A 25,932-nucleotide genomic window follows, 5' to 3' on the forward strand; every position below is an offset into this window, starting at 1 on the left:
TCCCTGCCCTCTAGCACTGGGAGCCATTCCCTGTGTCCTGTCCCTCCATCCTTGTCCCCAGTCCCTCTCCAGCTCTCCTGGAGCCCCTCCAGGCCCTGCCAGGGGCTCTGAGCTCTCCCTGGAGCCTTCTCCTCTCCAGGGGAACATTCCCAACTCTCCCAGCCTGGCTCCAGAGCAGCTCCAGCCCTTGGAACAGCTCCATGGCCTTCTCTGGATCTCTCCAGCAAATCCTCAACTTTCTTGTGCTGAGAATTCCAGAGCTGTGATTTCCCAGGTGGAGTCTCCCAAGGACAGGACAGAGGGGGACAATCCCCTCCCTCCAGCTGTTCCACGAGATCCTGGATCCTCAGCCCCCTCCTCCAACGCTGTGACCTCACTTTTCAGGCAAAAAATATTTCTTTGTTCCAGCATAGACCAGTTTAAAACACAGAACCAGCCCCAAAGCCTAAAGCGGGTGCTGGAAATGGAGCAGCTGAGGTGACCCCAGAGCGTCACCGTGCACAGGCCAAAGCCCAAGGTGACAATTAAAAATGGTAATTTAAAGCAGAAGGTAGAGCTGCTTGTTGAGATTGATTTTGTGTCTAAAAGCAGCAATTATCTGCTAATTCCTTATCTCAATAGATAAGAAATTTGAAGGGAAGCAGCCCCATGGCAGGGGTGGAATGGGATGGGATTTAAGGCCACGTCCATCCCAAACTATTCCATGATTTTGGGATTCTCTCCCCATCTCTCTGCCTTCACCTGCACCGTGCTTTGCTCAGGTTTCTGTGAGCAGCAGCAAATTCCTCCTCGTGTAGAAATCCCTGGATCTGTTTTTCCAAGCCCAGCTCAGCTGAGTGTCAAAGAGGAATTACTGACAGCTGATGGTGTCACCAGTTTTCATGGGAGGCACTAAAAAAAGGGAATTTCAGCCCCAGCTCCTGCTGAATGGCACATGGAACACTCCGAGCTAAGAATAACCTGAATGGAGCTTTTCAAGAGCGTTCATTGTTTCAAAATGCCAGAGAAAAAAAGCAGAATATTTACCCAGAAAACCACGGGAATTCTGGGCTCCTCAGAATAGTTCCTGTAATATGATTGAGGAAAAGCAAATCAGGCTTTTATCTCGCTCCACAAAGCAGCTTGGGTGGCACTGATTCATTTGGAAATGATATTACTTTGTCTATTAGCAGCCAGTTTAGTGCAGGTGATCATTAATCCATAAATTAAGGCTGAGTTTTGGCAGCTTCCAGGAGAAAATAAACCAGCCCAGGAACTTTTCCCGAGCAAGATGAGTCTTTCAATCCGTGATTTTTCAGCTGCCTGCCACAGCTCATTGAAATCACAGCTGAAGCTGCTGCTCTGTCTGGGGCATGTGGTGGGAGACAAATTAAAAAAGGCTTAATTCACTTTTAATCCCTCGATTAGGCTGAAGCCTGTCATGATAAACTTGCTTTGTTTCCCGTCAGTCAGACAAAGCGCTGCAAAGGGAATTATGGAAGGTGGAAAAAATATTTCTTTTCACATTTCCTGGCATTCCTGGGGGGAGGTGACTGGGATCTGCATGAAAGGGGCTGGAAATCCTGAGGTTGCTCGGAGCTGAGCACTGCAGGTGGGTGATTTTCTGGAATCCCAGAATGGTTTGGGATGGAAGGAACCTTAAATCCCATCCAGTTCCATGGGCAGGGACACCTCCCACTGTCCCAGGGTGTTCCAAACCCCATCCAACCTGGCCTTGGGCACTTCCAGGGATCCAGGGGCAGCCACAGCTTTTCCAGGATAATTCTTTAGCAAAAAGGAATAATAGGAAATAAAGCTGGAAAGGATCCCAAGGGATCCCCCAGGCCTGTTCTTTATTAGGTCTAAACCTTGCCCCAATAATCCTGTTATCCTGGCTGGCTTTGGCTCCCTGCAGGGCTGACAGGGAATCTGGTCCTGGCATGGAATGAGGAGTTGTCCTCTTTCCCTTTGCAGCAGGATTTTCCCTGTTGGAGTGTGTCTTGTTTCAGGAATTCCTGAGGGAGCTGGGAAGGAGCTGGAGCCCCAGGAGAGGCTGAGGGAGCTGGGAAGGGGCTGGAAAATTCCTGAGGGAGCTGGGAAGGGGCTGGAGCCCCAGGAGAGGCTGAGGGAGCTGGGAAGGGGCTGGAGAATTCCTGAGGGAGCTGGGAAGGGGCTGAGCCTGGAGCAAAAGAGGCTCAGGGGGCCCTTGTGGCTCTGCACAGCTCCTGCCAGGAGGGGACAGCCGGGGGGGTCGGGTTCCCATTTTCCATGTAAAAACCTCCAAGACCAGAGGAAATGACCTCGAGTGTCACCCAGGGAGGCTCAGGTTGGATACTGGAAAAATTTCTTCATGGAAAAGGTTCCCCAGCCCTGGCACAGCTGCCCAGGGAGGTTTGGAGTGCCCATCCCTGGAGGGATTAAAATCCCTGTGGATGTGGCACGTGAGGATGTGGTGGCCTTGGCGGGGCTGGGAATGGTTGGACTCGATGTCTTAGAGGCATTTTCCAACCCTAACAATTCCATGAGTGTATAAAGAACATTTCCTTTGTTCCCTGGGGGTCACATCATCCCAGTGTCCCCACTCCTGCTGATCACCTTGCAGAAGCTCAGCCCTGTGGGACTGCAGAGCCCTCCACATTCCCAGCCCCACAAACACCAGGTCCAACCCAAGCTGCTTCCCCACATTCCCAAAAAATTCCCTTTTACTACATCCCTGGATGGCAGCTCCCTTTTCCTGAGTACATTGCTGATGGTTGTTCCCGTGTCCTCCAGAAGCCTGAGGGTCCCTCCTTGGCAGCTCCTCGTTAGCCAGCCATCCCTAATCCACTAATTAGGATGTTGCTGTTGCGGCAGGGCTGGGCTGAGGTGTCTGGAGCTGCTCAGGCAGAGCTGCACTCGGGGAATTCAGGAACAACTCATCCCTTCTATTTTTGGAAAGCGGGAATTGTGCTCCAGGGCCTCTGAGATCCACGACCTCGGCTTGCAGGCTGGCTTTGGCGTGGCTGGGATGGATTTAATCCTGCGTGGGTTTAATCCTGCGTGGATCTAAATTCAGCAGGGAAGGGGCAATCCCACCATGGGTTTGAGCTGCCAAAGGGAGGATCCTGCTTCACTCAGCACCTCTGGATCAAATCCCCATGGAATGAATCCCTCCAGTGTGGGCGCAGGGAGCTTTTGTGGCCTCTCCCGAGCAGAAGCAGCGAGGAAGTGCCTTGAAAAGCCAAGATCCGCCTCCCTCCCTCCCTCCCTCTGGAATCCTCAATGCCACTTCTGTGCGTGAACGGCAGCACGAGCCCACCGAGGCACCAGAGTGCTGGGGAAGGGGGAGGAAAAGCACACGGAAAAAAGGAGAATAAAGATGGGAGTCATCAGAGCTGCAGCCCCTCGGCTGGAAAAGCAGAGGGATTCTGGAAAAGTTAGAGGATGGGGGAAAAGAGAAATTCCATTGAGGGATGGGATGGGAATACCTGGATTGGCTTGTGTGGATATATGGGAATATAGAAACACTCAACTCAGCTGGAAAACCTTCATAAATGTGATTTATAGTTATATTTGTTTATAGTTTTTGATTTTAAGGAAAGGCTCTTCCCCAGAGGGTGCTGGCACTGCCCGGGCTCCTCAGGGAATGGGCACAGCCCCGAGGCTGCCAGAGCTCCAGGAGCTGCCAGGGATGCCCAGGGTGGGATTGTTGTGGGGTTTGTGCAGGGCCAGGGGTTGGGCTCTGTGATCCTTGTGCATCTTTCCCACTCAGGATATTCCAATTTACAATTCTCTGATAATGCCATATCTTTATTTCTATCCTGTAACTCCCCACTCTGCTCCCTGAACCTCAGAATTTTCCATTTTTGACAGGGTGCCCAGACAAAATGATCTTGCTCTTGCCTCAACTTTAAGCCTCTTTATTTCAGGGACAGGCTCAGGGCAGACTGAAAAATAGGATTTTTCTTTCTTTTTAATCCCTGACAGGAGCAGTGACAGCTCAGGGACCCCAGTGGGATGTTCAGGGTGGCTCTGGCCCTCAAGGGACACCTGCCCTGGGTGGGGGGAGCCACCTCTTTATCCCAAAACAGATCCAGGTATTTCACCAGCTGGAAATTTCTCCTGTGTGCCAGGGAAAACCCTAAATCCTGCCTGTGACATGAGGGGTTGGAATTAGATAATCTCTGAAGTCTCTTCCGACCCAAACCTTTCCACGAGGAGCCATTCCATGGTGATCCTAAAGCAATTGCGATGCTTAAAGCTGCTCTGGGAATATTTTACTTCAGTTATTCCATGTATCAAGTCAAAAAAAGGACACAAGCCTGAAAGATCTGGGATTTGAGAAGCTTCTCTTTCTTTCTTCTTGACATGGAAGTGCTGGGAATTTAAAGGCAGTGAAAAGGAAATAGGAAAAAAGAGAAAGTAAGTCAAAAGGAAAGATGAGGTGTAAGAGAAATATGTTTTATTTGCCTAAACACAATTTTTTAGAACTAGAACTGTTGTAGAACTCTAGAACTGTATAGCTGGAGAATTTTCTCCTCTTTTCACGTGGTGTACAACTTTCACTGGGATCTTTCTGTAGCAGCAGAGGATAAACACAGAAAAATATAAAAGATATTTTCATCGCTTGTTCTGTTTTAGGATTTTTTTTCTTTTGTTTTTCCCTGTGTTTATATTTTTTAGGGGTAATTTGAGCTTTTTGAAGGCCTGATGATGAAAAGAAAGGACCTGCCCTATTGCAGGGTGGGCAACAAAAAGTTTATTTTGCCCTGTAAAATAGCAGTAAAAAAAAAAAAAAAAAAAAAAGGAATGGAGCTGAAGGAAGGGGGATTCAGGTTGGATTTATGGAAGGAATTCCAGGCTGGGAGGGTAAAGAGGGGCTGAGATGGAATTCCTAGAGCAGCTGTGGCTGCCCCTGGATCCCTGGCAGTGCCCAAGGCCAAGTTGGACACTGGTGCTGGAGCAGCCTGGGACAGTGGGAGGTGTCCCTGCCATGGCAGGGGTGGAACAAGATGAGTTTTAAGCTCCCTTCCAATCCCATTCTGTGTTTTTCTGATTCTAACTCAAAATTTGGGAATTCCAGCCCACTCTTGTTTGAACTTTCTGGAGTAAATAGCTACAGGAATGCTGCTTCCAGCCTGGCAGGGAGCTCAAACCCTTCCTCTCTGAGCACTGCGTGCCTCGTTAGGAATATTGGCTTTGTGCTCCTGCAAGAAATGCTGGCTGTAAATGAAATGGATGCACACACAGCAATGGATATAAAAATATAATTCAATTATGTTCTATTACTTCGGTTCTGCCTTTCAAATAATGCCCCAAACTGGAGGAAATAATGTCCTTTCATTTCCATTCATCACAGCTGAGAGCCTTGTCAAGGACATGACTTGCTGCCTGTACTTTGATATTGCTATTAAATTATTGGGTTTCTTCTGCATTTCCAGTAATCCCTAAAGCCAATTGTGACATTTCCTCAATTCCATACATCCAGCCTAAATACCTCTATTTGTCTCACTGTAATTATGACACTTTGGCAGTGGATTTTTTCGGGCTGCTCCAAGAATGACAGATGGATTTTCCTCCCCGTGCGATCCCAGCCTCAGCTCCCCATCCCAGGCAGCAGCAGAGATTCCACCCCTTCAAATTCCCTCAACATCTTCATCTGATCCTTGAATAAATCGCAAAATGGTTTGGGTGGGATGAGACCTTCAGGATTATCCCATTCCAGTCCCTGCAGGGCAGAGACACCTTCCACTCTCACAAGGTTGCTCCAAACCTCATCCAACCTGGAACATTCCAACGATGGAGCAACCACAGGTTCTCTGGTCCAAAGTGCTTGGCCTTAATGAGCCTGGTCTAATTAAGCGTGTTAATGATGACTTAAGGAGTGCTTGGTTTGTGCTCAGTCTGAGAAAGTCTTGCCCCAGTCATTTATCAAGCCCAGGGTGTGTTTCCTGCTTGTTTAGGATTATGCCATTCCACTCTCTGCAGGGCAGGGACATCTTCCATGGGATGAGGTTCCTCCAAACCCCATCCAGCCTGGAAAATTCCAAGGATGGAGCAGCCACAACTTCCCTGTCTAATTAAGCCTGGTCTAATTAAGCATGTTAATGATGACTTAAGGAGTGCTTGGTTTGTGCTCAGTCTGAGAAAGTCTTGCCCCAGTCATTAATCAAGCCCAGGGTGTGTTTCCTGCTGCTTTAGGATTATCCCATTCCACTCCCTGCAGGGCAGGGATACCTTGCTAACTGGATCAGGTTACTCCAAACCCCATCCAGCCTGGAACATTCCAAGGAAGGAGCAGCCACAGCTTCTGTGGTCCAAGTGCTTGGCAGTGTGGTCTAATTAAGCATGTTAATGATGGCTTAAGGAGTGCTTGGTTTGTGCTCAGTCTGAGAAAGTCTTGCCCCAGTCATTAATCAAGCCCAGGGTGTGTTTCCTGCTGGTTTAGCTCCTTGTGAGGACTGGGCTATGTTGGAGCCATTAATTATTAATTTCCTAATCAATCTCCATCCATCTGCCACTGGTGCCTGGCTTGCCTTTAACACGAGGCCACAAAAATGGATGTAATTCCCATTTAAATTCCTGGTAGTGCCTGGAGCAGCAGGGCCGGGCGTTGTGACCCGCTGTAATTCCAAGAGCACTTCATCACCCGCGCCGTTGGCTCCCCAGGCAGCTCTGAAATCCCGGGATGCGGCAGCACCGCTCCCACACGGAAGCCTCTGAATGGGAGCCCCTTTCCCAAGGCTGCAGCTGCGGCGTGAATGGGAGCGGGGCGGATTCCCTCGGATCAGTAGGGCCTTGTTCTGCCAGGGGAGGAGCTCCCAGGGGCTCTGCCGCTCTCTTTGTCCCCTGCCAAGCCAAGCCTGACTCCGAAATGTGGGATTGGTGCTCGGAAACCCCGACTTCCAAAGGGCAGGGGAGACGCAGAGCCCTCAGGACACGGAGGCGTTCTTGTGGTGTGCAAATGTGATGTTTGGAAAGCGTGCTCCAGGAAAGTTTTGGGAGTATTTCCCAGAGCTTGCTATTGTTGGATTATGATTTTTATTATTCCTAACAGAGTCCAAGGAAGGTTTTGACTGGGAATGTTGGCTCGCTGAGGCTCTGCTGGGTTGGAGGTTGTGGTTGGGAGAAGCTTTGCTGGCCAAAGCTCCATGGCCTGGTGTTCCCCTCCTCAGTCCTGGAAGTCATGTAGGACAGACCTCGGCTTGGGAAGAGGCTTTGAGGGTGATAACAGGCCCCATTTAGTCCTGACTCCTTCTGGCAGGGATGATTTCGTTGCATTTGGAATTCTTGGAACTTATGGGATTTCATACATGAACCTCTCCCGTGTTCCTGTGGCTGCCCCTGCCCCTGGATCCCTGGCAGTGCCCAGGGCCAGGTTGGACACTGGGGCTGGAGCAGCCTGGGACAGTGGGAGGTGTCCCTGCCATGGCAGGGCTGGCACTGGGTGGGATTTAAGGTCTCTCCAACCTGAACCATTCCAGGATTCCATTATTCCCTGGCTATAACTTGCCATTCTTTTCTCCTTTAGCAGAGAAATATCAGTGTAAAGGCTCATTTGTGAATATTGGGAATGTTGGGAATATTCCCTTCATAAGAGGGGTTTGACCCTTTATCTGCTCCACTGAGTCCTATTTGGTGAAAACCTCAACAACCTTCCTGAAAACCTCAACAACCTTCCTGAATTTCTTAATATTTTTCGGATAATCCAGTTTGCCATGTCCTTGCCTGCAGAAATCCAGGGATTTCTGTTTGCTTTTTTGGGATTGGAGCTGAAAGTGAAACTTGGTGGTGTAGATAAAGGGAAACTGCTGTATCCAAACCCTAATTTCCATGTACTTTCTGTTTGGAGTGCTGGGATGAAAGGGATGTGTCCCCGCCTTTTTATCCCATCCCACTTTGTTCCTGAAGGATGGCAAAGGGCTCCCTTTCATCTGCAGCATTATGGAAGCGGCCCCACCAGCTTGGGTTGATGTCGGTGCTTTTATCTTTTGCTTCAAGTTTTGAAGGATTATCCGTGGTTCCCTTGTTCCCTGTCTCGAGATTTGATGGGAAGTGGGAGCAGAGAGCAGCTCCTTGCTGGAATTGTTCAGGAAAAATGGTGAAACCCAGGAGAGGGGAAGGGAGAGGGAAATAGGTGCCAGCTGGGTGTTGGTGATGACCCCGCAGGTTCTGGTTGTACCTGGATCCCTGGTTTAGTCACCTTCTCCCAAAATAAAACCTCCTTAAAGCAAAAAACATGGCACAATTCCCAGTTTCCCAGCTGGAATTCCAAACCAGGAATTTGAAACCTCCACCCTGTTAGAGGCATCAGCTGATGGAAGAAGAGCTCAGAGGTTGTGAGCAAAGAGACCCTGGCACAGCTGGCAAAACTGACTGGTTTGGGGTCTGGATTTTTAGCCATGAGCCAAATTCCTTTGGTTTTAAATTAATTGAACCAGGAACTCATGCTGGGAAGGATTTGAGGAGTCCAAAAATGGGAGAAACTGGAAGAGAGGGCTTGGATTGTGAATCTCTGCTCTCCTAAAGAGTTTCCGTCTGGTGACCAAGGACTGGACTGAGGGAGTGGCTGGAGCTGTGTCCAGGAGGGACAGGATGGACAGCAGGGAAAGGTTCCACTATTCCAGAGGGTGCTGGCACTGCCCAGGCTCCTCAGGGAATAGGCACCTTCCCAAGGCTGCCAGAGCTCCAGGAGCCTTTGGCCAGCACTGCCAGGGATGCCCAGGGTGGGATTGTTGGGGGGTCTGGGCAGGGCCAGGAGCTGGATCCATAATCCTTGCGGGTCGCCCCCGCCCAGGACATTCCATGAATATGATGTTCCCAGTTCTCCCAGTGCCAGGACAGGTACAAAAGAAGCTCTTCCCATTTTTTTGTTGTTCCCGATTCCAAATGCAGAAAAAGCAAATTCCTCACGGGTGAAGCTCAAATGAAGCAAACTCTGATTTTATGGCTGATTCTTGTATTTGCCTCTAGTGCTTGGTTTGTATTCCTTTAATATTGAAATAAGATTCCCATCTAAAGCAGAACACCCGGGAATATCTCCCTGTAATAACAAGGATGGGGATGTGATTTTGGAATGTAACATTTTTATTGCCTTTCCTTTTTTATTACCACATTTGCTGGCATTCTTGGCCCAGAATGTCAATCCTTCATCTTCATTCCTGGGGCTTTTTTTGGAGTTGCTGCTTTTCCTGGCCTAGCAATGGATATTTATACAATGGTTCATCATTTATGCAGCTTAAGGGATGCCTTGGAGCAAAGCCTGGATCCAGCAAGGGTGGATCCCTCACCACAGGGGACACAGGATGTCACAGAGTGTGATTTTATATTATTTATATTTATATTTATATTTATATTTATATTTATATTTATATTTATATTTAATATATATTGTTATTTATAAGTATTTATATAATTTATATTTTATTTATATCTATATTCTCCAATGAATTGCTGCCCTGTCCCTTATTATTGAGTATTTGCTCCTCTTCTATCACATGGAAATATTTAATGGAAAAGGAGAGAGAAGAAAAGAATTAAATGTAATCACGTCTTTCTGAGGTCAGCAGCATCTCCCCATCACCCTGTGCTGACTGCTCCCACTGCACCTGGTCATAGGATTTTATGGGAATTATGGGAATTAGGTGTGAGCTGAAGGTTGTACATCCCATAGAGGGAAAAATGCCTCTGTCCGGGATGGTTCAGTCTCTCCATGTGCAAAGAGATGATGTCCCAAGGGAGATCCCTCTCTGGATTCCAACTCCAGGGATTCATCCCAGTTGGAAGCCAAGTTCCCAGGAGTTCAGTGGGGAGAAGCCGGATGAAGAGGGATGGATGAGTGGCAGGATCTGACTTGAGGAGAACAGGCTTCCCATGCCAAACAAGTTCTTTACTAATTCCTTTTTCCAAGGTTTCCAATCCAGTGTGCTGGCACCTGTCCCACACATGGCATGTTCCGTCCTAAATGTGGCTGCAGGGCTGTCCATCCATCCATTTGTCCATCCATCCATCCATCCATCCATCCATCCATCCATCCATCCATCATCCATCCATCCATCAATCCCTACCTGCCTCTGCATGCCCAGGGAATGTGGCTGCCCCTGGATCCCTGGCAGCGCCCAAGGCCAGGTTGGACACTGGGGCTTGGAGCAGCCTGGGATGGTGGGAGGTGTCCCTGCCATGGCAGGGGTGGCACTGGGTGGGATTTAAGGTCTCTCCCAACCCAAACCATTCCATGATTTTTTGATTCCATGGCTTTAACTCTCCCTGCTTTTCTTTATCTCCTTCTCCTTTCCTTACTGGAACAACCAGTCAGAGCTGGAACAAGAAACCAGTGCCAGGATACCAGGAATGGCTTCCACTGCTAGAGGGCAGTGATGGATGGGATATTGGGAATTAGGAATTCCTGGCTGGGAGGATGGGGCGGCCCTGGCACAGGGAGCACAGAGCAGCTGTGGCTGCCCCTGGATCCCTGGAAGTGTCCAAGGCCAGGCTGGACACTGGGGCTTGGAGCAGCCTGGGATGGTGAGAAGTGTCCCTGCCATGGCAGGGGTGGGATAGGATGATCTTTAAGATCCCTTCCATCCCAGTCATTCCCTGATTCTGTGATTCCTGTTTTTATGCAGCATCCCCTTCCATCAAGCTCCTCGTGGACGACCCCATTGTGGTGAACCCTGGAGAAGCCATCACCTTGGTGTGTGTGACCACCGGGGGGGAGCCGGCGCCCAGCCTGACGTGGGTGAGGTCTGCGGGGGTCCTGCCCAACAAGACCGTCCTGAATGGGGGCACCCTGACCATTCCCGCCATCACCTCCGAGGATTCCGGCACCTACAGCTGCATCGCCAACAACAATGTCGGCAATCCCGCGAAGAAGTCCACCAACATCATTGTAAGAGGTGAGTTCAGTTGGAAAACCATGGACTTTTCTCCTGGAAGATTATTCCAGTCCTAATCAAGTAGGACAGCAACATTCAAGGTTCAGTGTTTGAAGTTCAACATTCAACATTCAATGTTCAATATTCAACATTTGTTGTTCAACAATCAATGTTCATTGTTCAGCATTCAGTGCTCAATGTTCAACATTCAAGGTTTAACGTTCAACGTTCAATGTTCAGCATTCAACATTCAAAATTCCATGTTCAATGTTCACTATTCAACATTCAAAGTTCATTGTTCAACTTTCAACATTCAACGTTAACTATTCAACATTCAGCGTTCACTATTCAACATACATTGTTCAATGTTCAACATTCAATGTTAAACGTTCAGCGTTCATTGTTCAACATTCAATGTTCAACATTCAGCTTTCCATGTTCAACATTCAAAGTTCAATGTTCAGCATTCAACATTCAAGGTTTAACATTCAATGTTCAACATTCACCATTCAAAATTCCATGTTCATTGTTCAACATTCAAGGTTCAACATTCAGCTTTCCATGTTCAACATTCAAAGTTCAATGTTCAGCATTCAACATTCAAGGTTTAACATTCAATGTTCAACATTCACCATTCAAAATTCCACGTTCATTGTTCAACGTTCAATGTTCAACATTCACCATTCAAAATTCCATGTTCATTGTTCAACATTCAAGGTTCAACGTTCAACATTCAATGTTCGACATTCAATATCCAACATTCAACGTTCAACAGTGGGGATTTCCTCTGTTTCCAAATGGTCGCGGTTGGATTAAATCTTGAGCGTCTCTTTCAGCCTTGATAATTCTCTCATTCTGGGATTTCTGGTCATTTCTAATTAGTTATGGGATGAATTAGTGTTGGTTTCTGAGACTTCCAGGGTTCTTGTGCTGGGATCAAATCCCTGAGGTAGAACAAGGGTGGTTTGGTGCCTTTTTGTGTTTGGGTGATGCAGCAGCAGCTTTTCCATGCAAAGTGGAGAGAAATTGGTTTGCTCAGCCTAGAGGGGACTGAGGGGATGTGGTCTTCAACATCCTCCTGAGGAGCAGCTCTGATTGATGGTCCCTGTGAGAGGGACAGGAGCCAGGGAATGGCTGGAGCTGTGCCAGGGCAGGTCAGGCTGGAGATCAGGAAAGGTTCTTCCCCTGAAGAAGGTTCTTCCCCAGAGGGTGCTGGCACTGCCCAGGCTCCCCAGGGAATGGGCACGGCCCCGAGGCTGCCAGAGCTCCAGGAGCCTTTGGCCAGCGCTGCCAGGGATGCCCAGGGTGGGATTGTTGGGGGGTATGGGCAGGGAAGGATTTAGACTCCATGATCCTTGTGGGATCCTTCCAATTCTATGGTTCTATGAAATGATCACCAAAAGCCTTGGATGCATCCCAAGCTCCTGGACTTCTCATTGCCTCCTTCACTTCTTCCTTCCTCCTTATCTGAAGCTGTTCCTGAAATTAAGGCTGGGAATGTCCTCCCTGGTGGGGAGCTTTAGATTGATCCCTGTGCTTTAATTCCAGGAAATATCAGGAGAAGTGTCTGTCTGAGGTGAAAATAAAAGAGGAGGGCTTGCTTGAAAGATTCCCTGCTCCCAGCTGCAGGGAATCTTTCCCTGCTTGTTTATTCCCTTCTGGAAAACCCCTGGGACACAGGCAGTTGGTTTGGACACAGAGCTGGATTGGCATCATCAGAGAGGATTCACCTCCCTGATCCAAACACTTCATCTGAACCTCATTTTCCACTATTTAATCTGGGAATGGAGGTGAAACATAAACTCCGAGCTATAGGAATTTGAAAGAATAACCTGGGATAAATCAGACTCAGGAAAAATGGATGGATAAAGAGCCAATGTGGGAATATTTCATGGGAGCCACAACCCCTGCTCACTTCTTATTGCCCAACATCTCCTGCTCTCCAGCAGGATGAGGAATTAGGAGTTATTTCTGCCCTGGAGGTCAAGGAGGGAGCATTGGATCAGCCTGGATTGGATCAGGAGATAGGTGTGCATTTATCTGGAATATTGTGTTTGAATTTGAATTTCTGACATTTGGCTCTGAGGTTTTGTTGTCATTCCTTGGCTCAGGAATATTAATTTGCTGGTATTTACATGGTGATGAGGTGGGGAAGGGGAATTGGGAGTGGAAAACAGCTTGGAATAAGGAAAAGGAGAGGAAGAACTTGGTGTGAAAAGAAACATCAATGTTTTAATTGACCCAGCAGATAGCACCAGCCAGCCCTGAGGAAAAGCCACATCCCTAAATCCCTGCAGACACAAATTCCCTGAGTCATGGCATCATAATAAAAATAATAATATCCCCTCAGGTTTTTATTTGTATAAGATGATGCCTGGGAGCTGCAAGATGTTGAAAAAGTCTCTTTAAAACACTCTAGGTGTTTTTTTCTTTCCCCTCTCTGCTCTGTGGCCCTGTTAATGCTGGGAAGGGATCACAGTGAGAAGAACCCATTAAATAAATGAAGCTCAGCTCCTTCCTAGCCCAGTTTTATTATTCCCCCCTTATTATTTCTGTTAAATGGGAAAAACTCTCCTTTAGAAGGAAAAAAAAATCTCCATTTCAGTCTTGGATTTATCTTTGCTGGAAGTGATGCCGAGTTGAGGAGTGAAATATGAGAGAAAAGCAGAGTTTGGGTTGACTTTGTGTGTTTATTTCTCAGCATTTTGCCTCATTTCTCTCTCACTTCAGCTCATTTTGCTGTTGTGGGTCAGGATTTTCACACAGCAGCTGAGGAGAGAAGAGAATTCGCTGGAAATAGAAACTTCCATGCCAGGCAGGAGAAGCATTTGGTAAATGGAGTTCCCATCTTGTGCCAGGTGCACCCCGAATCCCAGGATTCAACAATAATCCCCCAATCTGACCCAGAAATAAATCTTCACTCAAAGCACCAGCAGGACTCTGAGGAAATGTTTTCCCTTTAAATGTCTCTAAATTTCAGTGTCTTGATCCGAGTGTGCGTTTGTTGTCTGTGCTTCATTCCATGAATGAAGCATCTCCATGAATTTTTTCTGGATCTTTTCCTACTTTTGTGGCTGCTGGCCACCCACACCTGACTCCAAAGGTGGAGAGGGACTTGGGACAAGGCATGGAGGGACAGGACACAGGGAATGGCTCCCAGTGCCAGAGGGCAGGGATGGATGGGAGATTGGGAACTGGGAATTGCTGGCTGGAGCGAACAGGACAAGGGGAAATGGCTTTAAACTGGAAGAGGGTAGATGAAATGGCATATTGGGAAGGAATTCCTGGCTGGGAGGGTGGGGAGGGATGGAATTCCCAGAGAAGCTGGGATCCAGGTACCCCTGGATCCCTGGAAGTGTCCAACAGACAGGTTGGACACTGGGGCTTGGAGCAGCCTGGGATAGTGGGAGGTGTCCCTGCCCATGGAAAGGATGGGAATGGGGTGGGATTTAAGGTCCCTTCCACCCCAACCATTCCAGGATTCTCTGATTCCAAGGTGGCAGCTCTCATCCAGTGAGAGAGGAAAATGCTGGCTAACATCCTTGAAGGACACCTGCACATCAAATTGGGACACAGGGAGAGCCACAGAAATGTTTTCCAGGGCTTAAATTCAGGGGCACTGACAGGGTTGGGAAGGGTGTCAGGCTGCATGAAAATCACGGAACCACAGAACTGCTGAGGTTGGAAAAGTCCTCCAAGACCATCAAATCCAACTCTTCCCCAGCACTGCCAAGGCCACCATGTCCCCAAGTGCCACATCCACAGGTCTTTAAATCCCTGCAGGAATGGGGACTCCATCCCATGCCTGGACATCCTGTTCCATTGCTTCCCTCCTGAGGGACTTCTCCCATTCCCATTTTTATTGATTCCCTCCTTCTTTGCCATTGTAACAGCAGCACATTTTTAATTCCATTTGACTCTGCCTGTGTGACTTTCACCTTCTGGGAAGAGGAAGCCTCATCCTCAGAGTTAATTTTTCTGAGGGGTGGGATTCCCTGTCAGTTGAAATAGAAAATAATGACCGTGCTCAACAGCAGCACAAAAGCTCTTCCCGGACAAAAAGCACTCCAGGGAAATCCCTTTGTAAGGCCAGGATTGCTGGAAGTACCTCTGGATTATCCCTTTAAAAACTGTTTGTGAACTGTAGGAGTGGCTGCTAAAAAAAAAAATTAAGGAATAAAACCAGAAGGAGGAAGCTCAGATTGGGAAATTAATGAACTTTTGTTGCTTTTTTAATTAAATAAAAATCCTGGGATTTTGTTCTCTACACCTGCCTTCCTTCTGCTTTCCTGTTCTTTATCCCAAAGCTTTTTTAAGGAATTTCCCTTGGGGTTTAGAGGAGTAAAGGATAAAATTAAGGCTGGTTGCACATCAGAACCTTGGAATGTCCCCAGATTTCATCAACAGAAATGTGAGCAGGGCCCCCATGAACTGCTGAGCACCAGAGCCTGGGAAAGGCTCTGGAATTTTATCCCAGAGGTGGAACCGGGGTTTGGTCATCCAGCAGGTCACTCCTGGCAGGAGGGTGAGTGATGGCACATCTGGATTTGTGGTCACTGCCTGGAATCTTCTGGGATTGGTTGGGAATTCTAATATCCTAAAATGCTGGATTTTCCATGAAACTGGCACAAAGATCTTGTTTCATTCTTTCTTTCCTCTCTGTATCCTGGGAAGGGCTCCCAGGAAACAGAATTGAATAAATTTCGGGATGTGGGTCTGGCACATGTGGTAACTGCCTGGAATCATCTGGGACTAGTTGGGAATGCTAAAATCCTAAAATGTTCATTTTTCCATGGAATTGGCAGAAGGAGCTTTTTTTTTTTCCATCCTTTTTTATTTCTTTGTATTCTGGGAAAAGCTCCCAGCAAGTGGGAGAACGGAATAAAGTTAGGGATGGGGGTCTGGCACATGTGGTCACTGTGTGGAATCATCTGGGGTTGGTTGGGAATTCTAAAATCAAAAAATGCTGGATTTTCCATGAAACTGGCATAAGGAGCTTTCCCCCATCCTTCTTTTCCTCTCTGTATCCTGGGAAAAGCTCCCTGAAAGCAGAATAGAATGAATTGATCTTGAAGCTCTTTTCCAATTTCAGTAATTCTGTGAGTTTTAGGCTGGATATTTGGGTAAATTTCTTCCCTAAAAGGGTTCCCCAGCCCTGTCACAGGTACAGGGTGGAGTCCCCAACCCTGAAAGGATTTAAATCCATGTGGATGTGACATCTGGGGGACATGGGGCAGTGGTGGCCTTGGCAGGGCTGGGGAATGGTTGGATGAACTTTGAGGACTTTTCCAACCTTCATGATTCCATGAATATCTGTTTTCTGGTTTGGAGTGCCCATCCCTGGAGGTGTGCCAGGAATTCCTGGAGGTGGCACTCAGAGCTCTGGGCTGGGGACAGGGTGGGCACAGCTGGGACTCTGATCTTGGAGCTCTTTTCCAACCTCAGTTATCCTGGGATTCCACTGGAGACAAGGATAAAGGTTATTCTTACTCTTGATTGGCAGAAGTTATTAATTACTAAAGCTGATAATTGTTTTGGCAGGGTTTGTGCTGTACTTTAAATATTGTTTTAGATCCTGGCTGATAACACATGACAAGATATGGGGACTTTTACCAACATTTTATTTTTGGCAGAGAAAAAGTTGATTTTTTCCAAGTTTTGTCTCCTCTTGGAGGGGGAGGAAACCAAGAGAAGGATGAGCTCACAGTGGTTTCTTCTGATGTTCCCAAGGTGCTTTGCTGTCGTTGAAATGTGTTTTAAGACATTTTTCCTGCATCAGGCAACTGGGACTGGGATTTAAGATCTCTGTCCAGTCTGATAAATAATTTTGGGAATTTTTATAGGATTCTGATGTAGTTTTGAGGTATTTAAGAGTGGGAGAAAAAGTGTTGGAGGGAAATGCATCCCATGTTGGAACAAACCCAGGCTCTAGGGAGATCCTGAACTCCTACAAAGCTTCTGAGCCACCCCAAAAGCAGGATTAGGGATAATCCAGTGTGGAAACTTTGGGAATGGGAGGTTTCTCTAGAACTGGGAGAATGGCTGTTTCATGTACAAAGAGGGAAGATTTCCAAAGGATCACTTTGAGGCAGGTAAACTCAGTAAGGTTTTTGTTTTTTTTTTATTTTTGAAGACAGCTTTGACACAAAATTTAAACATTTTAAAGGCCCTGGAAAACATCCAGCTGCAACATTCCAAGGATGTAAAATTTGTTCGGCAAGTGCAGAGACCACTGGGGGTTGTGGCAGCTTCTCTGAAGGGTTTTATTTATATCCCAATCCTTGTCTGGTTTGTGACGAGACCCCTGAATTCCCATTTTCTTGTGGGATGGGGCAGCTCCGATCCACTGCTCCAGCCATGCATCCATGTCTTGGCAAGCTGGCATTTTGGAGCTTAGGAAATATTTTAGATTTTTCCCCTTTTTCTTCTGCTTGGGGTTTTAAAAGTGACAAAATTTCAGCTACTAAGTTGTCCCTGTTTCTTCTTGGTCAAATTCCTGCAGTTTTTGGAATTTCACCCTCAAATGAATATGTTGGGATCTCATCCGTGATCCATCATCCATATCCCCTTTAAATCAGGGAGGAAGCACCTTTCCATCAGGAAAAATGGAAGGACACAGCAATTTCTGTCTCCAAACCCAGTGACACCACTGACACAGCTCCTGGTTTTTCGTGGGAGCTGAGGGTGGGAGGTTGTGAAATTTCCATCCCTGGAGGTCTTCAGTCCTTGGAACACCTGGTGTGAGCTGGAGATCGGAGAAGGAACGTCCTGAGCTCAATCCCACCTGGATATTTCTTGGAATTACAGAATGGTTTGTGCTGGAAGAGATCTTAGATATCATCTATTCCCAACCCCCAACGTCTCTTCTCTCGGTGCCGCCGATTCCCGTAGAATCTTTCCTTCTAAAAGCCGTTAAAAGAGGAACCACGCTGAGTTCCTCCCCCTTTGATCTCGCCTTCATCTCTTTAACGGATCAGATCTGGAACAAGTTGTAAACTGAAATTTTCATCATTCAAAGGAATCCAAACCTTCCCCTCCTTCAATAGAGCAGCTACGAAGGAGCCGGGAGCTAATTAAGCCGAGCACACGGAAAAACAGGAATAAAAAATCCTTTTCTTTGCAAAATTAGCAGCGGTTTCTAAAAGTAGAGACAAAACCTGAAGTCTCTCTGTGGGATTTGCATTTAAATTGGAAGTGGGAATGCATCTGGCCTTGGAAGTGCCAAATAATTACTTGATATTAAAAAGTTTGGAGGTGCTTTAGGAGAAGACGTTTGACATCTTAATTGTTCGGTGAGCTGCTGGAAGTTCAGGATTTTAAAATCTTCCAGCTCAAACCGTGTTGACAGGAGCAGAACGAGCTGGTGCTGAAATGTTGGGAATGTGGAGCTTTTTTTAGCAGGAATTAGCTTCAAGCCTGTCTTGGGATGCGAAGGGAACACTGGGGAAGCGGCATTTTCTCAGTTATCTCAGAGTCTTTTCCTCCTGGATTGGGAAGTGTTGCAAGAGGATGCTCAGGGATGGGATGGAGTCACAATCCCTGGAATTGTGCCCAGAATGAGTAGATGAGGACAAGGTTTAGGGGTGACCACAGAGGTGGTACTCATTGATGGTTGGACTCGGTGAGCTCAGAGGATGTCTCCAACCTGAACAATTCCATGATTCTAAAAGCCCAGTTTAAGGAATTTGAATTTTGAGAGTGGTTCACGTTGGAGTGTCGTCCCTAAAAACCCAGACTATTTATTACATTACTCTCTTTTTTTAATGTTTTTTGAATTATTTTTTATTTCCTTCCAACCCAGACTGGTCCTTATGACTGGAATTGCATCCAGGTCTGGGCTTCTCAGGACAAGGAAGGTGTGGATGTGTTGGAGGAGGCCACGGGTCTGCTCCGAGGCCTGGAGCTGCTCCAAGAGCTGGGAATGTTCCCCTGGAGAGGAGAAGGCTCCAGGGAGAGCTCAGAGCCCCTGGCAGGGCCTGAAGGGGCTCCAGGAGAGCTGGAGAGGGACTGGGGACAAGGCATGGAGGGACAGGACACAGGGAATGGCTCCCACTGCCAGAGGGCAGGGATGGGTGGGAGATTGGGAATTGGGAATTGCTGGCTGGGCTGGAATTGCCAGAGCAGCTGTGGCTGCCCCTGGATCCCTGGCAGTGCCCAAGGCCAGGCTGGACACTGGGACACCCTGGGACAGTGGGAGGTGTCCCTGCCATGGAAAGGGTGGGATGGGATTTATGGACTCTTCCAACCCAACCCATTCTGGAATTCTGTGCTACACTTTGGTTATGCTGAGCTGATATCCACAAACTCTATTTGGGGTGTGGTTTTGCTCTTCTATTTATAATTAAGTTTTACAATTAAGCCAGAAATCTGTAATTTCCTCTCCATTATTTTCCTCCAACATTTTCCTAGTCCATGACAGCAAATATGAATTTTTGGCAACCACAAATCCAAGTTTTTCCCATTTTTTATCCACAGAACAATGCCAAAATATATTTTCATGTAAAGAATGAAGTTTAATGACCGCACTGGGATAATCACCAGTGAAAAAGATCTTTTGGACAGTTGTTAAAGTGTTTGGATGCGGGAATTTAAGGGAATCCTGGAGAATGTTAAAGACAGACCCAACTTTATTGCCCACAGCCAAAATAAACAAAAATTTGGTGTCTCTTCAGAGATTGGGATAAAAACTTGGATTTTCCTTCTCTTGATCTGATAGCAGTGGACAAGTTACTGCCAAGACAGCAGGGAAAGATTTCTGTGGGTTTTTATTCAGTGGGAATGAGGGTTTTGGGCAACTAATGGATTCATTTAGGCTGGAATTCCAGATAAAAATAAATATGGACTGCAGAGCTCTCCCCATGGGGAGTACTGGAGCAGATTTTGTTCACATCATTCCAGGATGGTTTGGCCAGGTTGGATGGGGCTTGGAGCAGCCTGGGATAGTGGAAGATGTCCCTGATCATGGGGTTGGGACTGGACAATCCATAAATTAATTTTCAACCCAATCCATCCTGGAATTCTGGGATCTTTGGCCATTTCCTTGCTGTGTCTCCGTAGTTCATTATCCTTAAAAAATAAGTGAAGAATCTTTCCCAGGATCACAAACTCTTTTTCCCACATGTGAGAAGGAAACAGGAAGGGATCAGGAACACCTGGACACCAGGAAAGTCTTCCTGGCTTCTCTGACCCAGCCCACAGTGAGATCCGGGACATCACGGAATTCCCACTGATTTTGGAGAATCCTGGAAGTGAGGCGTGGCTGGGCATGAAATTATTGGAATATGGGAAATGTCCCACTCTGGGTGCTCAGGAAAAGGGCCAGGCTGGGTTCTGAGCTCTCCAAACCTCCAAAATCTGCTCCAAGACCGTGCAGGGCTCCACATCTGCTGGGATGAATTTCTCCTCTTGCTCACTGTGAAATTGCTGACAAAAAGCAAAGGGAAACAACCAAAATGACCCCAGACCTCCTCTGGGGAGGGCACAGAGGGTGCCTCAAGGGGCCTCTGGCTGCTCAAAGGAGGTTAAAATCAGAAATTTGGAGTTTTGCTGCTCCATGGCCCTGTTGTCACACATTAAACACGGACAGAACCATCAGCAACCACAAATCCGAGCATTCCCTGTGTCCTGCATCCACTTGGGAAGCAGCCAGGGGTCCGTAATTCTCGTGTCAAAGCCTGAAAATGGTGCAGAAAATGGTGCAGAACTTGATGTATTTAGTGGTGCTGTTCGAGCCATTGGAAATTGGTGAGACAGGAGCATTCTGAGGCAATAAAGGAAAATTTGGGGTTGATCAGGGAGGGGGTGGGAAAAAACCAACTGAACCTGATGAATGCAAATAGGCCTTGCTTGAGATGCTGAACTGCATTTTATTACTTTGAAAATATAATTAATGAGGGAGGGCAGGGACTGTTTGTGAGGAGTTTGAGGACAAAAGTTGTTTCATCTCGTGTTGTTTGATCACATCCTCGTTCTTTGGGGCCTCTTTGGAGCGAGGCTGGCACTTTGCTGAGTCTCAAAGAACAGTTTCAGATTTATTTGCGCATTTGCTGCTCCTTTGGAGCTCTGTGGGCTGGTGATGTTCCCAAAAATCCGCTGGGATGGGTCTGCAGCAGCATCTCCCACATTTTGCTGGTTAATCAGAGAATCCTGGAATGGTTTGGGTGGGAAGTGGCTTTAGAGATGATTCCATCCACCCCTGCCATGGCAGGGACACCTCCCACTGTGCCAGGCTGCTCCAGCCCCAGTGTCCAGCCTGGCCTTGGGCACTGCCAGGGATCCAGGGGCAGCCACAGCTGCTCTGGCAATTCCAGCCCAGCCAGCAATTCCTTCCCAATATCCCATTAAATCTCTTTACGTTTATAACCATTCCCCCTGTCTCTGCCTGTGTAAAAACCCCATAACCTTTAATTTCTCTTTTATTTCTGTGTCTCACCCCATGAAAACTTCTTGACGATGTCTAAAATGTAACTGATACCAGAGAGACAAAATCCATGGCATGGCTCAATTTTCTTGGCATTTTGGAATGCCCTCCTGGAAATTTCCTCCTGGAAATGGAGGTCGAGGAATCTACAGCTGAGGAAAACCCAAGCCACTGTTTTATAGGATTGCTGGATGAAGGAAATGATACAAAAACCCTTTTTCCTTTACCTGGTGGGTTTGCATCAAGCTCAGCTCAGGTGTTTCCCAATGTGGTGGAAATCGGGAAGCTCTGAAGGGATTTTGGAGACTTCATCCAGAGTCATGGTTTGGGTTGGAAGAACCTTAAAGACCATCCAGTTCCAACCCCCTTCTCCTTGCAAGAAACAGCTTTGACCCAAACTTTGAGGTTCTGCCCCCTTTTCTTACCTTGGAATTTGTGCTTTTCCACAAAGGAAAGTTACCCTGACTTCCCTGCTAGACTTTGTTCAGTTCTAGGCAGGAGAAACTGCTGAAAATTCAGAAATAAAAATAGTTTATTGAGGTTATGAGCAACTAATTTGGGCTGAAACGTCGCGTTGGTCGTGCCCATTGAGTTCTTTTTTGGTTTTCCCCTGCCTGAAAAGGATCTGCATAAAATATTAAGGGGTTTTTGTGTGTGTAAGCATTGTTTGTGCTGTTATTTCCACACACAAAAAAAAGCTCAGCTCGTGCCTCAGAGTTTAATTCTGTGGCAGTTTCTAACTGGTTCATCCTCGTGATTCCAACTTGGTAGTGCTGATTCCTGGGAATTGGCTGAGAATTTCCCAAGGGAAGGAGAGCTGCTCGGTAAAGAGAAAGTGCAAAATATTCCATCTTGATTAAAGCCATGAAACTCCCTTAAATAAATATAAGTAAATGAATAATGTAAATAAATTAAATAATTAATGAATAAATAAAATCAACCAGTTGGATACTTTAAGATGTGGTTAGAACTGAGGAGCAGCATCCGAAATGACACTTTTCCTGAAAAAAATACCAAATTTTCCATTCTCTCCTTAAAAATGTTGCCTTTTTAATGGAAGAAGCCTCTCCTACCCTGTGGGACTGAGGGTAAATAGCTCAAATTTAGGTTTTTTTCCCCCAATTTGAAAAGACAACCTAATAAATAAATAAATAAATAAATGTGAATCCTTTTCTGAGCTCTGAAAGTATTAATTATTTTCCAGGTGGTGGGAGTGCTTGTTCAGCCTGGAATTTGCAAGTCCCAAAGAGTTGCTTTGTCTAAGGAGCTACTGAATTAGCAAAATTGAGTCTGAATTAGCAAAACTGAGTTGGAACAAACAAAACTGAATCTGAACTCACATTTTCATCACTTGTGGATGGAGCAAACAGATTTTTTACTGTGTCCAAAGTATAGAATCTCTAGAACCTTCCAGGGCCTGAAGGGGCTCCAGGAGAGCTGGAGAGGGACTGGGGACAAGGCATGGAGGGACAGGACACAGGGAATGGCTCCCAGTGCCAGAGGGCAGGGATGGATGGGAGATTGGGAACTGGGAATTGCTGGCTGGGCTGGAATTGCCAGAGCAGCTGTGGCTGCCCCTGGATCCCTGGCAGTGCCCAAGGCCAGGTTGGACACTGGGGCTGGAGCAGCCTGGCACAGTGGGAGGTGTCCCTGCCATGGAAAGGGTGGAATGAGATGGGATTTAAGGTCTCTCCCAACCCAAACCATTGTGGGATTCTGTGAAATGGATCCAGGACAGAGGGAGTGGGGAGAGAAACCCAGGGAATTGTGAAACCTCTCAGTAGAAATCACCATAAACAGTGGATATCACAATTTATCTTTAGTAGTTCTACCAAGCCTGAGGATTTCTACAATTTCTAACCAATATTTTTGGTTTGGGAAGGGATGGAGCATCCATTGACTCTCTAGGAAACCCGTGCCAGTGTTTCATCCTAAAAACAAAAGAAAAAAAAATCATAAAATCATATAAAATTTCTGCCTGATATCTCGTTTGTTTCCACACAAACAAAAGCTCAGCTCGTGCCTCAGAGTTTAATTCTGTGCCCGTTTCCAGCTGGTTCATCCTCATCATTCCAAGTTGGCGCTGTGCAGATTCCTGGGAAAAAAATCAAATTCTGCGGCTGCTACCCCTTTAAAAAAAAAACATATTTAGGTCTCCAGCGAGGCCACATTCTACCCTCTGATATAAAATTGCTCCTTTTTTTTGTGTGTGTGTTTCAGCCTTAAAAAAAGGACGCTTCTGGATCACCCCCGACCCGTACCACAAGGACGACAACATCCAGATCGGGCGGGAGGTGAAGATCTCGTGCCAGGTGGAAGCCATCCCCTCGGAGGAGCTCACCTTCAGCTGGTTCAAGAACGGGCGGCCCCTGCGCAGCTCGGAGAGGATGGTGATCACCCAGACCGACCCCGACGTGTCCCCTGGCACCACCAACCTGGACATCATCGACCTCAAGTTCACGGATTTCGGCACCTACACCTGCGTGGCGTCCCTCAAGGGAGGCGGCATCTCGGACATCAGCATCGATGTCAACATCTCCAGCAGCACGGGTGAGGAGAGCGCCCCGGGGGCTCTGTGGGGAGGAAGGCACCCCGTGGAGGAGGAGGAGGATGTGGGGAGGCCTCGTTCCAGGGGTTACAGGGAGCTGGAGAGGGAATGTTCATCAGGAGCTGGTGGGAGGAAACAGGGAATGGGGTCATGCTGAAAGAGGGGGAATTTAGGTGGGATGTTGGGAAGGAATTCCTGGCTGGGAAGGTGGGGAGGCCCTGGCACAGGTGTGCCCAGAGCAGCTGTGGCTGCCCCTGGATCCCTGGAAGTGCCCAAGGCCAGGTTGGACATTGGGGCTTGGAGCAGCCTGGGACAGTGGGAGGTGTCCCTGCCATGGCAGGGGTTGGGATGAGATCAGTTTTAATCCCAAACCATTCTGGGATTCTCTGAGCCTCAATCAGGGGCTGAGTTGCTTTGGTCAGAAACCTGAGGAAGGTTCTTGTTGGATCATTTTTGTTCATGGAGGTTCTCCAAGGCTGGAGCCCCTCTGGAGCCAGGCTGGGAGAGCTGGGAATGTTCCCCTGGAGAGGAGAAAAGAACTGGGAGGATTCTTAGAGGAGAAGAGCCAACTTTGGAATTATGGATGAGCATTCCATGCAGACTTTGTCACCTGCCTGCCCAGGTGGTGCAAACAGTGCTGTGTCATGCATCCAATAACTACTGAATTCCCTGGACTTCCTTGGGAATCCTTGGGAAAACTGGTGGGATTTCCTGGAAACATCTATTAGTTGGCCATTCCTATCAGCTCGCTGCAATCCCTGCAGGAAATTATTAATTCTGTCACCCCTTAAACTTCCTGTCCTGGAACACTCCAGAAAATCAGGAAAGGGGGAAGAAAGTGTGGAGTTTGGGCTCAGCATCCTAAAAGGAATTCTGCTCTTGGAATGACTTCATTACCCAGCCAAGTGGAAGCTGAAATAGTTGCAGTGCTTTGAAGGTCATTACTGATTCATCAAGATTCATTACTGCTCTGCTAATTAGGAACAGAAGGCCCAGGCACAAACACATTTCCCAAATGCCACGACTTGCAGGGGTTTATTAACATCCCTCTGGATGTCTGGGATGGGGAGGAATTTCCTCTTCCTGGTGTTTCTGCAGCTCCTCCTGGAGCGGGGCAGGAGGGGCTGTGTCAAATCCTAGGGAAGGAGGAAATCCATGAACTCTCCAGGAGGTTGGGAAGGGACATGTGGCTCTGGAATTGCCCTTGTTTAGCAGGAATATTTTTTTCCCTTGACATTTTTCAGCAGGAAAAATGCGGATTTATGTCCTGAGTATCTTATATAAATGGACCTGAAGTAATCCCCTCGCTGCTCCCCCCATATCTCCATAAAATAGGTCAGTGAAGAGTGGGAATCGAGGCTCAAACGTGGAATATCTGCCCTAGAAAAGCCCTGTCATCCATGAAACCCACCCTGGGCAAATGTTACTGAGAGCCAGGCTGGGTTTTTCGGGATATGTGGGATCGTGTCATGGAAACCTGGAGGCAGAAGATGCTAAAAAAGCAACAAGATGTTAAAAAAGCAACGAAAACCTCAATAAAGTGGGTTTGTGGTAAGCGAAAAAAAAGAGGCGGATTGGAGGGTGTCAGCCTGTGCAAGGGGTTTTTTTTCTCTGCCTCAAATATTGGATTTACGCAGGAAGAATCAGCTTTTGGATTGGGATGGTTTGTTCTGTTCAGGACACTCTTTTTATTCCCAAAAATCAGCATTTATACCTTCTGGCTCATTCCCTTTCCACCTTTTCCGTGAAGACATCATTGAGCAGGGAAGAGATTTGTTATTTTGGGGTATTTTCCTTTATTTTCTGGTTTTTCTGCTCTGAATTGCCACGGGAAGGTCTGGAGGAAGGACTGATCCCTCTTTCCGTACGGGAGTCCTTCCTGTGGCTCATTCCCACCCCGTGTGGGCACAGCCAGACATCCCACATGGAAAAACATCAGACAAATTCCTGCCCTCAGGATGAGCCTGAGGATGAGCTGAGCCTCACGATGTACCACCTCAGGATGGGAACCTCCCGTACCAGGACACAGATTTTGGATGAGCACAGGGTGGCCTGGAGGCCTCCAGATCTCATGGAATCATGGAATCATGGGATCACGGAATCATGGAATTATGGAATCACGGAATCATGGA

At 47.3% G+C, this 25,932-nt stretch overlaps 1 protein-coding gene across 1 annotated transcript in view; it reads left to right on the top strand.

Annotated features, from left to right (window-relative positions):
* The window catches only part of MDGA2 (MAM domain containing glycosylphosphatidylinositol anchor 2), a 186,493-nt gene that overhangs the window by 91,588 nt on the left and 68,973 nt on the right, over positions 1–25,932 (top strand). Inside the window, exons 6-7 of the mRNA XM_041458477.1 lie at positions 10,584–10,853; positions 23,473–23,802. Of these exons, the coding sequence (XP_041314411.1) occupies positions 10,584–10,853; positions 23,473–23,802 (600 nt within the window). The remainder of the gene's footprint in view (positions 1–10,583; positions 10,854–23,472; positions 23,803–25,932) is intronic.

This window comes from Pyrgilauda ruficollis, unplaced genomic scaffold, assembly GCF_017590135.1.
Source record: "Pyrgilauda ruficollis isolate IOZ18807 unplaced genomic scaffold, ASM1759013v1 scaffold129, whole genome shotgun sequence".
NCBI classification, from domain to species: Eukaryota; Metazoa; Chordata; class Aves; order Passeriformes; family Passeridae; genus Pyrgilauda; species Pyrgilauda ruficollis.